Genomic DNA, 13,328 nt, shown 5'->3' with positions numbered 1-13,328 from the left:
TATATACACACATACACTTAACTTACACATATATATACACATACACTGCACTTATACCCCTTTCCCCCATCTCTTACCTTTCTCATCTTCTATCCAGTTGTGAGAGCGTGAGGTCCGTCATTTCAGACCTCTGTTTTACTGCTCCCTCATCACTACGCGTCGGCAATTGATGCCGAGCGCGGGGATATGACGTCATCCCCGCGCTCGGCATCAATAGCAGGCGCGAAGTGATTAGGGAGCACGGAAGCCGAGGTCTGAAGTGCCAGACCTCGAGCTCCCTAATGTTGGGCTGGTTAGAGGGAGAATGTAAGGGCGCCCGCTAACCAGCCCTTGGTTAGAGGGCGCCCGCTGATCAGGGGTAGTTGGGGAGATCACGCTCGCTCGCTCGCCCGCCCCTCCCCTCCCCTAGAGATACGCTGCCGTTTTATGGGCTTCGTGGGGAATCACTTTGCTGGCAGCAATGTGATTCACCACGGGGCCCACAGAACGCAAGGCACTTAGATGAGGGTTGCAGTTTTGGTGGTGGGGGGCAAAGAATAATCCTGCACCCCCGTAGTGACGCCCTTGAGTGCGGGCTTGACCATCACATGTCCATAGACTGACGAAATTGACTCCCGGGAAGCAAAACTTGAATCGGAGAGTGTGGGTAAAGCCCGGCAATATTTCCTCCTCAAAGAAATTCGCAGTTAACTGGTCGTGAATTATCCACTAGCGGCTGAGTTTCAGAGCACTATCCTATTGGACAAGCTACTATGGCTGCACTATGTGGGGTGTTGCTTTTACAGTATATGAAAATAGCATCTGAATTTTCACGTTACATAAACCCTTGGTCCATCACAGGTAAGCATGGACAGAAGAGCTATGCTTGGGCCTGGGCCATACTAACATACCTTAACCTTTTCGTGGCATGCTGCCTCTTAAGTCTCCATCTCTACATGGGTGAAGCCAATATGGGGTAGGTAGGACTAGCTGCACTACCAAGGGTAGAAAGGACAGGGCAGGTTAGAAGGGGGCAGGGGGAGCTAAACATGACCCCCTTCCTAGAAATCAAATAAAGACTGCTTTGGAAGTGAGTTGCTATACCTGGAGCCTTCAAGAGAAATCTGGAGTGTTCCTGGAATGCTTACTGCATTTTATTTGCTAAATTCAAAACCTAATCCAATATAATTTTAAAACCTTAAAACATATATGATATATTTTGCTCAGCAAGGTTGAGATAGTGTAATACAATGATTGTGTATTATAACTAATGCAGGATATTTCATTAATTATTGCTCATAAAAGTTTATATAAATAGCATTTTCTGCGATTTTATAGAGCTCCCAGTTTACCCATCGCTTTGCATGCAAAGATATCACATCTGCACACCTACAACAACTACATCTGGTCACTGGTGAAATAAACAGCATATGGTAGACTTTAGAGATTGCTAATGATCTGAATGCTGATAAAGCAGCGTCCCGTCACAAAATAAGTGAATTTAAAGAATATGTATACTAGAGAATGTAATATACAAGACGGAATCAACCCTGAATGAAATTACAGGATGATACAAAATGTATGAATGAATGGCTGTCGTGGATTTAAAATATATTTTTAATAGGGGCTGCTCCAAAAGTCACTGTGTATTTTTATATTGCTCCACTACATTCACAAACTACAATTGTAGCTGTTAATACACATTTGTATACAAATCCAACAAATTATGATTTATGAAACCACATTCTCAAGTCATAAACAACTCAAAGTCCCACTGGACTAAAGACTGGCTGCCTATGTGGTCCTTTTACCGTATTTGCTCGATTATAAGACGACCCTGATTATAAGACGACCCCCCAAATCTGAATACTAATTTAGGAAAAAAAGAAAAAGCCTGAATATAAGACGACCCTATAGGAAAAAAGTTTTACCAGTAAATGTTAATTCATCTAAACAATTTTTTTTAATAAAAGCTATGATTGAGAAAAATATTTTGGTTTCATTTCCTTCTATTTTCCAACCTGCCCCCCAGTTATGCACATCTGCCCCAGAATTGCCTTATACCCCCTATATGCCACTGTGCCCCATGATATGCCTTTTAACCCTCTAAATGCTACTGTGCCCCATGATATGCCTTTTAACCCTATATGCCACTGTGCCCCATGATATGCCTTTTGACCCCCTATGTGCCACTCTGCCTCCAGAAATGCCTTACACTGGCATTTAGAGGGTTAAAAGGCATATTATGGGGAAGAGTGGCATATAGGGAGGTTTAAGGTATTCAGGAGGCAGAGTGGCGTACAGAGGGTTAAAAAGGCATTTCTGGAGGCAGAGTGGCATTAAGTGGGTTAAAAGGCATTTCACAGAGCACTCCGCCTCCAGAAATGCCTTATGCCTCCCATTTAACACTCCCCCCCCTCCTCAAAACTTACCGGTGCTTCTGACTTTCCTGTCGCCGGGGCAGCGTGTAGATCCCACGCACTTACGCTGCAGCCGGAAGGAGGTGTGGCTAGCAGCGGGGGTTGTCTGCACCGGTGCTAGCCACACCTCCTTCCTGCTGCAGCGGAAGTTGTCTACCCGAATCGCGTAGACATCTACACGCTGCCCCAGCCACACACCGGGGACTCAGAAGTACCGGTAAGTGGGGGGGGTGTCAGAGACAGGAGGATCCAGGTCCCCTGCAGCTGCAGGGGATCTGGATATTAGTTGTCTCATAGTCAGACCTATTTGAGGTCTGATTATAAGACGACCCCAATTATAAGACGATGGGTATTTTTCAGAGCACCTCGTTTTATAATCGAGCAAATACGGTAATTTATCCTCTTGGGGATTTGAACTATACACCAGTATAGGGCCTTTTTTACCATTGCATTAAACGTGTTGAAATGCAAACCTCCAAAAAACTGAATTTTGTATTAAGATAAATTATGGAGTTGTAGAAAGGAGTAAAGGGCTAAAGGTGGAGCATTTTGTGTGAGCACACTTGGAACCCTTACCAAGCCAAAGCACAGGAGATGTGTTTAGCCTTACATTCTGGGAAGCCAAAAAACTGGGGCAGGGAAAGAGGCAAATGCATATAGGTGGGTTCTCCAGAATATGGTTATATTTATAATGTTGGACCCGTTTTTTGGGACTGTAATATTTTGTATTTTCACCCTCTTGTTTCCATTTCTATGTTGTATTTACATTGACTCACCGTCTAGTACACATCTAAGTGTTACTTCTCAAATTCCTTCACCTCTGTCGTGTATTTGCCATCGTTGAATGTGTAAGAAGATTAGGTACCGGTGTTGTCTGCATAATCTCTCGCTAGTATGTTATGTGTTAATTATATTAATCCTTTCATGTTTCCTGTCTAAATCAAATCCCTTTCACCTGCTAAAGTGGTTATACAAACCATGTCCAATCCCAATAAAGTGCTCTGTTGCATCCTGACTCTTGTGTCTAGTTCTGTTACGGTTCTTTGGAAGACCCTTTTTTCCCCAGAGGAGCACTTTTACTCTGAGAACCATAAGCAGCTACCCATCTTGTAGCTAGCTTTTGCTACAGGTAAGGAGGCAACGGGAAGTCTAGACCCCCTGGTTCCTGTTCCAGATAGCCTTTACTATGTATTACTTATAAATTGCAAACACTATTGAATATGTTTATTTTTCCTGACCTACAAATGTGAAAATCACATGTTCTCAGCATGGTCCTTCTACAAACAACTGCTAAACTTGTTCAAAAACCTGTTTCCATAATTCTTCAACAAGGAGAAAAGGGGTTTTAAAGGAGAGTAAATAAACATCTGTCGCATAACATTACATAATCATCAAGATTGTAACTTCTGATATGTAAGCTACTATCTTGGGGGCATTGTGGAAAAAAAACTTTAAAATGAGTTCACAGCATAAAATAAACAGCAGCGTTGACTTTCTGTAAAGAATTATCACTGTAACTTTCCAAATCCAAGGGTGGTTTATAACGCCGTCACAGATGTTGCCGTTAATTTAATAGCTTATTAAAAAAACACACCTTTTTGTACAGTAAAAACCAAAGAATACTTCAGTTTACTGCAACATAATCTTTTCAGTGCCAGAGGCTTAATATGTTTAATTCATGAGCATCATAACACAGTTATTTATTTGGAGGAGGACTTCATAAACCTAGATTGGCATGCTAACCACATACCGTCGTATTCCCTAAATGCTGGCTGATGGTATAATTAATACGCTCTGACTCTATTTTCTGACATGGCAAACCAGTTTTCGTTTGAACCGATCAACGTATCTGGTGTATAATCCCACCTGAACTGTTTTGAGTTGTGAACAACTATAGCATTAAACCTTATACATTCATGCATTCTCAATCAGATTCAATTTGCCGCAGTCTCAGACTGTCAGAAATATAATTTGGATTTAATGAAGCACTTTAGGGGGTGTGGAATGCACTCAGTATTTAATGTGGTGATATACACTCGACATTAAAAATGAAATGCAACCGCTCAAGAGTAAACACATCATCCCAAACATCATTTACTGTCGTTTTGCGTTTTTGAAAGATTTAAGGATATGCTTGATTGATCATTTTATTTGAGAACATTGTTAGGGAATCTATTTGACACCAAAACATATTATCCATGGGAATTATTCAGTTATCTACAGTAGCCATGTGACATTAGAATGAATACGTTATCAAACAAAAAAGAAAAATAGTCTAGTGCATTTTTGACAGATTTTGCTATATTCGTGCATTCGTAAGAAGAATCTCCAAAAAAAGGAGAGGGACGTGCAATGAAACAAAATGAAAATGAAGAAAAAAAACACCAAATATTTTGTTATTCATTTGTCCATTACAACCTCATTACATTTTTCCTCTACTTAACCTAATCACTTTGAACTTGCCCCAGATTTCCTTAGATGTCATCCAACAAAGTTAATATACTCTTATTACATTTTCTTGAATGTTATTCAACATACTTCTCACTGTCAGATGCCATCATTCTACATAACATAACTGCCTCAGAACATCTTATACAGTATATGCAAATAATAAGTAACATGCACATTTTTTCTTCTCCCTTTTTTTGCTCCTCTGTATATACCAGTATATCCCTATAACTCTCTTCTCTCTTTTTCTTACCTCTCCCTCTTTCTCTCCCTTTTTATTTCTCTACCTTTTCTATTTTCCCTTCACTCCCTCTTTCTTCTTCCTCCCTCCATCTCTCCATTCTTTACAGTTTTGTTTGCCCCATAATGCCACCCCCTGAACAAATTATCTGGCTGCACTTTTTCTCTTACTTTTTCCACACTGCTCTGTATCAGAGAGAAGTGAACAATGTCAAAGTGCCAATTGTGTTTTATGGTTCCACGGATTTCAATCGGCACAGGTAACCATTTGTCATGTCACCAATTGCATCGCAGTAGGCTTCCCCTGTGCAGCATTCATGGGTTTACCCTGTACAGCAATATACATTGCCTTTCCTTTGTAGCCCAGCTGCTGCTTTTATGCTCACCCACTAGTGTCCAAAGCAAGAGGGTTTTCTCTGCGACAGGCAACAGTTTCAACCCTTAAAGAACACAGCTCTCCCCATACCTGGTAGAGCAGATGGCTCTCTTGAAAGTCAATCTGCCAAAATTAGGTTACCTAGCACATCAATATTCAAACTGAATGAGACATGATTTATCTCTACCCATTTCTCTAGTGATGCTGCTTTATCATCTTCCTTACTCTGTGGGATCCTTTCTAAGAATGGTCCAAGTTTGGAGGAAATCCAGTCCTATGTGTCAGAATATAGCTGTCCTACTGGTCTCCTCACACCTGGTACAGCAGATGGCTCTCTTAAAAATCAATCTTCCAAAATTAGGTTACTTGCCACTTGTATTACTCTGAAGGATTAATTTAAGTACGCGATGTCATTTATGTTAAAATTCAGTCCCATAACAGGCTGCTGGATGTGTCTATCCATTGGTGTAGTCCTGCTGTTGATGTTGGTGGTGGTCTTGCGATGCAAAATATATTCGGAATCTCTCCCTAAGCCCTAAGATGCTACTGCTAGAAGTAAGCTCCCAAAAAGTAATTTCCACCAGTAATTTCCCAAAAACTAAACAGTTATCCGCAATAATTTTGCTCCCTGCGCACAAGTCTGTCTCAAAAGCAGGATGCTAGGTTAGCTGGCCTATATAGGGTTGTCCGCCATTATATCAGGAGAAGTGATATAGATTGGGGACGTGTTGACTCACTGAGCGATCATTCTTTGAAAGCTCAGTACACGCACCATTGTACATGTGCATATCATTTTGTTTAGTTGTTTGGAGGGGAGGTTCAATGGTACTATTATTTGTATTTCTTAAAACCAATAACTATTTCACCGTGTATGAGTAGAATGACGTTAAATGTGTCAAAGAAAAGGGACATGAAATACTTTTTCGACAAAATATAATAAATTGTGATGTCTTGAGGCATTAATAGCGATGCCTAGTCTCAGTAAAACCACCCTCCTTAACGCATCCTACTGATTCAATTTCACTTGAAAAAACTCAATTTACCCAATCCAAATAAACAAAGCTTTAACCATTCCTTGGCCTGGGGAAAATACTAACGAAATTACTGAAGAGGATTTAATTTCCCCAAGATAGTTTAGAGCAATTTCCAGTTTGTTTTTTTTCTGTCTTTCACCTTGAGGTGACTTAAAGTCTTATTTTATCATTAAGCTGCAGATGATTCTGGACAGAAACTCACATGTTTTTACATGCAGATCACTGGTGTGAAAAATAATCTCTAATATACAGTGGTATACTCCTCATTCTGAGCAGCTTCAGAATTTGGATTTTAATATTCTGTCCTAAAGAGCAGAATTGCAGGTCTGTGGACCCCCTGTTGTGGAGTAATTTAGTTTTAAATTAAACTTTTATTTAATATAGAAGGTACATATATACACAGTATTTATACAATATATATATATATATATATATATATATTTATTTTTTTTCTGGGTTTTGTGATAATTGGTGAGGTTGTCGCTTGCTGCAGCCAAGACATGTACCTAGCAAAGATAAAAGTATGTATGTGGGTATTTTGAATCGAGACATAACTTCTACGGAAATCTTTAGCACTGTGAAAAAAGTACAGCAAAATAGATGCATGACAAGTGTCAAAATGCTCCTATTATTTCATGGGTTCTTTATTCACTATTCTAAAAACAAGCAGACTAAATATAAAAAAAATATGGATTTGAAACAACAGCGTGTAATCGCCCTGCAACTGCTAGAAATATATGCAAAAATATATAGATTAGGTATTCTAAAATAAAGATATTAAAATTAAATAATTTGGGGGTAATTTACTAGTTTAGTGGCAATTTACATAGGAAATGAATTGCATCTAGGCCACTGACCCTCTAGTTTTAGATTATGATCTCTCCTCCTTTGGAATACACTTCCTTCCTGTACCCCCTTTTTGCATTTCAATGAAGCATAGCATTGCACAAGCCAGGTCCGAAACACTAAATGCTCCAAAACTAACTTTTTAAGAATGTATAGCAAAGAAACATCAGAGAACCTGCTATTAATTACACAAAACCATATGCTGCAAAACAACATGGTGAGTAAATGATATGGATATGGTACACCTGCTGCTATTTAGTACATAATGTGCCACATATTGTGTTTTCCTAATTTAGTTCTAAGTGTATGTGCCAATTAAATACTGTGCCAGTCAGTAAGTTGTTTAGCATGTGTTGCAATGTGTTCCAATTGCAATTTTCCCAAATCTCTAATTTTAGTGGACCCACAAAAATGATATATTTTCTTTAGAGGACAAGCATGTATACGTTTTATCTTTTCTTTATTTTTTTTTTTAATTAATGCTTTTTTCTTCTTACCCAACACAAAACCCACGAAACTAAAATTCTCAGCTCTACCTAATTACCTCCATTATGACTGATATTGTACACCTTACTAATATACACATATTTTTTATATCTATCTATCTATCTATCTATCTATCTATCTATCTATCTATCTATCTATCTATCTATACCTATATATATAGGCATATATATTCTATACATGCCTAATACTAAACACACTAAAACACGTTATAATTCCCAATTATACCAACTAACCTGATGCTAAACTCCCACAAAAAAATCCCACATTGCCTCTTTTAAAGGGCAAGAGGGGCAGGTGCCCCAGGTACGGTGAGAGGTGAGCTTCAGCCACTGAGTGGCAATGCCCCTGCACCCCTTTCACTTGCGTTCCTGCCCAGGCACCAAGAGCCTTAGTTAAAATTCTGATAACACATGTCTGTCTGTCTGTCTGTCTGCTTCGTGATTGGTGTGGGGCAGGGAGACAGAGAAATAGAGATTTCTTCTGAAATAAGAATTTTAAAGAAAACTAAATTTTCCACCATTAATATACGTACATACCTTTTGATTTAACAGCCTACTTCATGACATGCATTTTGTTTCTTTAACAATAAGTGCCAATGAAATAAAAAACAAAACAAGCCAGATGCAAGATTCAAAAAACTTCTACATAAGTTTACTTTTAACTTGAAATGTACATTGTCAAGTATACCGTAGAACGTAAAAAAAAAAGATGTAGTTTATACATAATAATACATAGTTTATACTTACTGGTTTGGGACAGTGCACATATCTAGCAAGACTTATTATTAAGTCGTGGGTTATAGGATCTACAAGGTTCCGGAAGCTGGCATAACGATATAGGACATCATCTAGAGAGGTTGACTCCATCCCCAAATCCTACATCGTGAAAGACAAGACAGATTGATGATTTACTATCATGTACCTCAATGGCATGATTACCTGGTTATTTCGTGTACCTTAAATATATGATCAATATTACGATTACTTGTCTATTAGGTGAATACGGCATAACTTTATCATCTATCCTGACATATTCTGGCGTAACATATATAAAGGTTAGTATTAAAATCCATCCTCAAGATTCATCATGATTAAATTCACATTTTAAAGAACAAACACTCCAGCCCTATGTTTATGTACAACACACATTGGAGTCCATATTGCATGGAAATTTGTACAGATATTCTTTAAATATTGGAGTTAGAAAAACTTCTGTCTCATTTTCCCCCCACCCCTAGTTGCCACTACTGAAAGCAGGAAGAAAACCTCGGTAGGCCTTTTACACTTATTTTGGCTTATTTTGCAGCTCCAATAACTAAACAATGCATGGGGGGAAAAAAAGACCACTGTATTTTAATAACTGCTGGATCCTATGGTCATTATTATTTTCTATGCAAGGTATCAGCTGTTATTTTACAAATCTCAGTTTGCAAGAAAACATATAAAATATTTTTTTTCTGCAATACCGGTTATTCTGGGTGCCAGGTGAATTCTAAAATATTAATGTGCCAAGAATTATAGGTAATTGCTACTATTGTGTAATAATATCTATTAAGAAAGTTGAAGGAATAAAATTTTTAATTTGCCACACCTTATGTATACATTTATGTAGGAGAGGGTCTTGTGTCTACCCCAGACGCCAGGTCGCCAGGCGACTAGAAACCACTTCCTGGTGCCCAGGAGTTTGCAGAGCTGCCATCATGTTCCCTATGCATGCTATGTTTTTGTACAGGGGAGTGGGGTAGTGTGTGCCGTGAGGGTGCCAGCGGGGTCGCGTAATGCATGTTAGGTGACCCTGCTGGGTGCCTCCTGTACTTGCCTCATCGTGCCCCAGCAGGAAAGCATAGGGTGCCGGATTAGCAATGGCAGAAGATCAGCAGCACCATGGCTGGTCTCCACGAAATGAGAGAGGGAGGGAGGGGGAGTAGTGTATGTGACTGTGTGTATACTATAGTGTCAGAGTGTGTTTGTGTGTATATGTATGGTGCTACAGTCAGTATGTCTACTGTATTATAATGCCACATTCAGTGTGTATGTATCCATGTTAGTGTGTCATTTTATATATGTATAGTGTTAACCAATGTGTGTGTGCATGTGTATAAGAGTGTGGTGCTAGCATGTATGGTGGTGTTTATGTTGTGTTCATGTGTATGTTGTTGTGTTACAGTATGACATTAGCATTAGTGTGTCAGGAAATAGTGGTTGTATTAGTGTATGTTGTCAGCTCTACATGAGCATAGAATGTTTGTGTGTGTTACTGTAAAGTGTTAGTGTTTGTGAGCATAAGTTGGCTCCTAACTTTTTTTGGCTGGCTCCTAGATCCCAACCACATTTGTCGACCCCTGTGCCGTGGTACCCATTCCTATGGTAGTTCTGGTTGTGGTGTTACAGCACATTACACCACACCATGATACTATACCCTACTAAAGGACACAGTTCTGTGTTCCAAGGCACAGATCTTCTTTGTCCGTCCTGACAAGGCCTCAGATCTTCTCGTTCTAGAAACTCAGCTTTCCATAGAGAGTCATTTATTAAACATTTTTCAGTGAACAGTGAAGCTGATTGTGTTAGCTTCACTGGTGCTGTTTTTTTCTACTAAACTAGAAGTGCCACAATTTACCTCCTGACTTCACTCACACATTACCAGCAGGTCTTCTGCACATGTCCAAGCACTGGCAAACGTAAATTCCAATTAAGGATTCACATGTTGCCAATGTATCTTCAAGATCAGACTGAACTTTGTCCAAACTATCCTTAACAGCATATCAGGCTTAGGTTCCTTTAAATTTTATTTAGATATTACTGTTGGTGGATAAACATTCGGAGGAATGTTCGGGGGAAATTTTATTGGTGAGCTGCACCAAGGAGATATAAGCTGGAGAGCTTTAATTTTAGTTCTGAAGATATTCGATAAAGCTGACTTTTAGAACACAGAATCCATAGACTAAGGTAAGAAAAAGTGAACTTTCTCTTAATTAAGGTATTGTTGACAGCTTCTTACAGAAACCCTTCCGTGCTGGAAAATAAAATGTAATGCATGAAAAATCAAGAATAATTTCTACTTGGATAGCATATAAGTGGATGTTTTATTTTTCCCTCCAAGTTGTGTTGCCCCAAAAGTAATGGAGTACAGCTTAGTGGCATATGAGGTCAATATGTTCTCAGAAGTGTTCATCATGCCAAATACTTTCCAAAGGTGTTCTAAGGGAACCATTTCATCTTCATGAGATGTGCTCTGTGTTTATAATAGTACCATAGTTAGAAAAAAGTGACTAATGTCAAACCAAAAATAACAGACAAACCCCCCCCCACAATTGTTGAGCTTTCCACCTCAGCCAACCACTCATTAACAATCTAGTTCATGGTAAATAATAAAACTATCAATTAGGATATATTAATGAGGGTTATGAATGAAAACCGCCTCGAGTACCCCTCCAAAATAGGTTGTTGCTGTAATTGTTTATGTGTATTGAGAATGTTAGCATTTGTCACACATGTCCATCGAGTACTTTTGACAATTTTGGACAATCTGATCCTAGTTGCTGTATTCTCCTGACTCCATTTTATGCTTAAACCTTTCCCACAAAGCCATTTCTGTGCGACAGCACCAATGGTCTCTGTTGCTAGTTGTGCCTCTAACACACACACCAAAACAATCGCACTAACACACACAGACACTCACATTAACACACTTGCACTAACACACTGATATACTCACACACAAGCATACACAAACTAACAGACCCAGATACACACACAAACACACCTACACACACTAACATACCCATACCCACACACACTAACATACCAAGACACCCAGACACAAAATATGCCCAGACACATACACAAACGCTAACATATCCACATACTAACATAACCAGACACACGAGCACAACCAGGTACACGCATACCCTCATGGACCTCACTTGCCCTGCGTCTACTCGGTCTGTCTTCAATGCAGCTGCCACGCTACTACTGCATGGTCACATAAAGGGATATTACGTAACCCAGCTGAACCTCCCCTACTTGGGGAAATTAGGTTCAGAAAGAGGTAAGTCCAGTGCTCACAACTTTCATCTTTATTCTAGGACTGTCCCAATCCTGCGGGGGCAATTGGCCTGTTGCCCCATTGGATCTGCACATGTCTGGAACATCTACCCTAAGTTTAAGAGAGATCATGTTGTTACCTGTAATTAAATAACCTGTATTAGGCACCCATTAATTTCTATACATAAATTCTTGCAAGTAGGCTTTAAAAAAAAATTTCTCTCTTGAACGGCCTTAGTACCATTTTTTTCTTTCTAGATGTTGAAATGAAGCCTTGCTTTCAGGATGCAGAGTACCTTAAAGCCTTGGCTCGTTCTGAAATGCTCATGAACTGTGGTTCATCTGCACAATCTGTAATAAATAATGGCAGACTTTCACAACCAGAGAGTCCAATGACAAGATTTGTGCATGACAGCTAACAGCAACCTAACCTTTTAAAATGTCACATTATTAAGTCTGCCAGAAGCTATAAAATGGATGAGAAGATATTGTGTTGAAACAGCAGTCCAAGGTGATCATTGTTTTATAGATTAGTCTGTATTGTGTTGGTTATAGTGATATCTAGATTTATAATGCTGCAGACGTCTAGGCAGATGATGGGAAAAGCCTATACTATGCTGAGGCCAACATCTTGCCCCATTTTTCAACTGTCTACTCCCCAAATGCCTTGCTTTCTATCTCACACCCCTTACAGCCTTTAGACTATAAGTATACCTGGGAACTTTCTACATGAGCTGACCCAGAGACTCTTGAAATATTAACCCTTAAATAGCCCATTGTGAAGACTCTATGGTGTTAATTGAGACATGGCTCTAATACAGATCCTCAAGGAAACCTTGACTTCTCAATATTTAATCATATACGTGATCACAGCAGTGTATAGGGCAAGAACCCGAAGACTCAGTGCTGACATTGTGTTGTATCATAGTGTATTTATTCTACTTTGATACTATACCTCTCTTTTAAGCCTGTACATCACTGCTGAATATGTTGGTACTTTATAAGTCAAACAATAATGTAGGCACACCATATAATCCTAATGTGTTAAAAACATTAATGTTCTTATCAAACTGGATCTCCTTGGAGATCCTTGGATTTGTCCATTTGTTACTACCTTGACCCTTGCCATAGTTTTTTTTTTTAATACTGGTATTATCCCTCTTGACTTTACTCCAGAAACACCACTGTTGTGGGGCTGTGGGCAATATCCTAGGAAGGCTAACAAGCTAAAACAATGTTAAATATAGGCAGGCTCTTGCACGTCTCTTTTGGGAAGCAGAACCTGGGTAAGGCAGGTAACTCTTCTGTAATTTGGGAAATGTTCCTATGAAATTCAGCAAACCCCTGGGGTAATATTTAGAGCATAAAAATGTGTCTGTACTATCTAGGTTTTCTGTGATAACTTAATTTCTTTTCACTCTGACACCTGCAA

At 39.2% G+C, this 13,328-nt stretch overlaps 1 protein-coding gene across 1 annotated transcript in view; it reads right to left on the bottom strand.

The window, feature by feature from the left end:
- The window catches only part of LRRC75A (leucine rich repeat containing 75A), a 102,760-nt gene that overhangs the window by 62,744 nt on the left and 26,688 nt on the right, over window positions 1–13,328 (bottom strand). Inside the window, exon 2 of the mRNA XM_053457221.1 lies at window positions 8,597–8,725. Coding sequence (XP_053313196.1) covers window positions 8,597–8,725 — 129 coding nt within the window. The remainder of the gene's footprint in view (window positions 1–8,596; window positions 8,726–13,328) is intronic.

The sequence above is a fragment of the Spea bombifrons genome, chromosome 2, assembly GCF_027358695.1.
Source record: "Spea bombifrons isolate aSpeBom1 chromosome 2, aSpeBom1.2.pri, whole genome shotgun sequence".
Taxonomy (NCBI): Eukaryota; Metazoa; Chordata; class Amphibia; order Anura; family Pelobatidae; genus Spea; species Spea bombifrons.
This window is presented reverse-complemented; position numbering and strand designations above follow the sequence as displayed.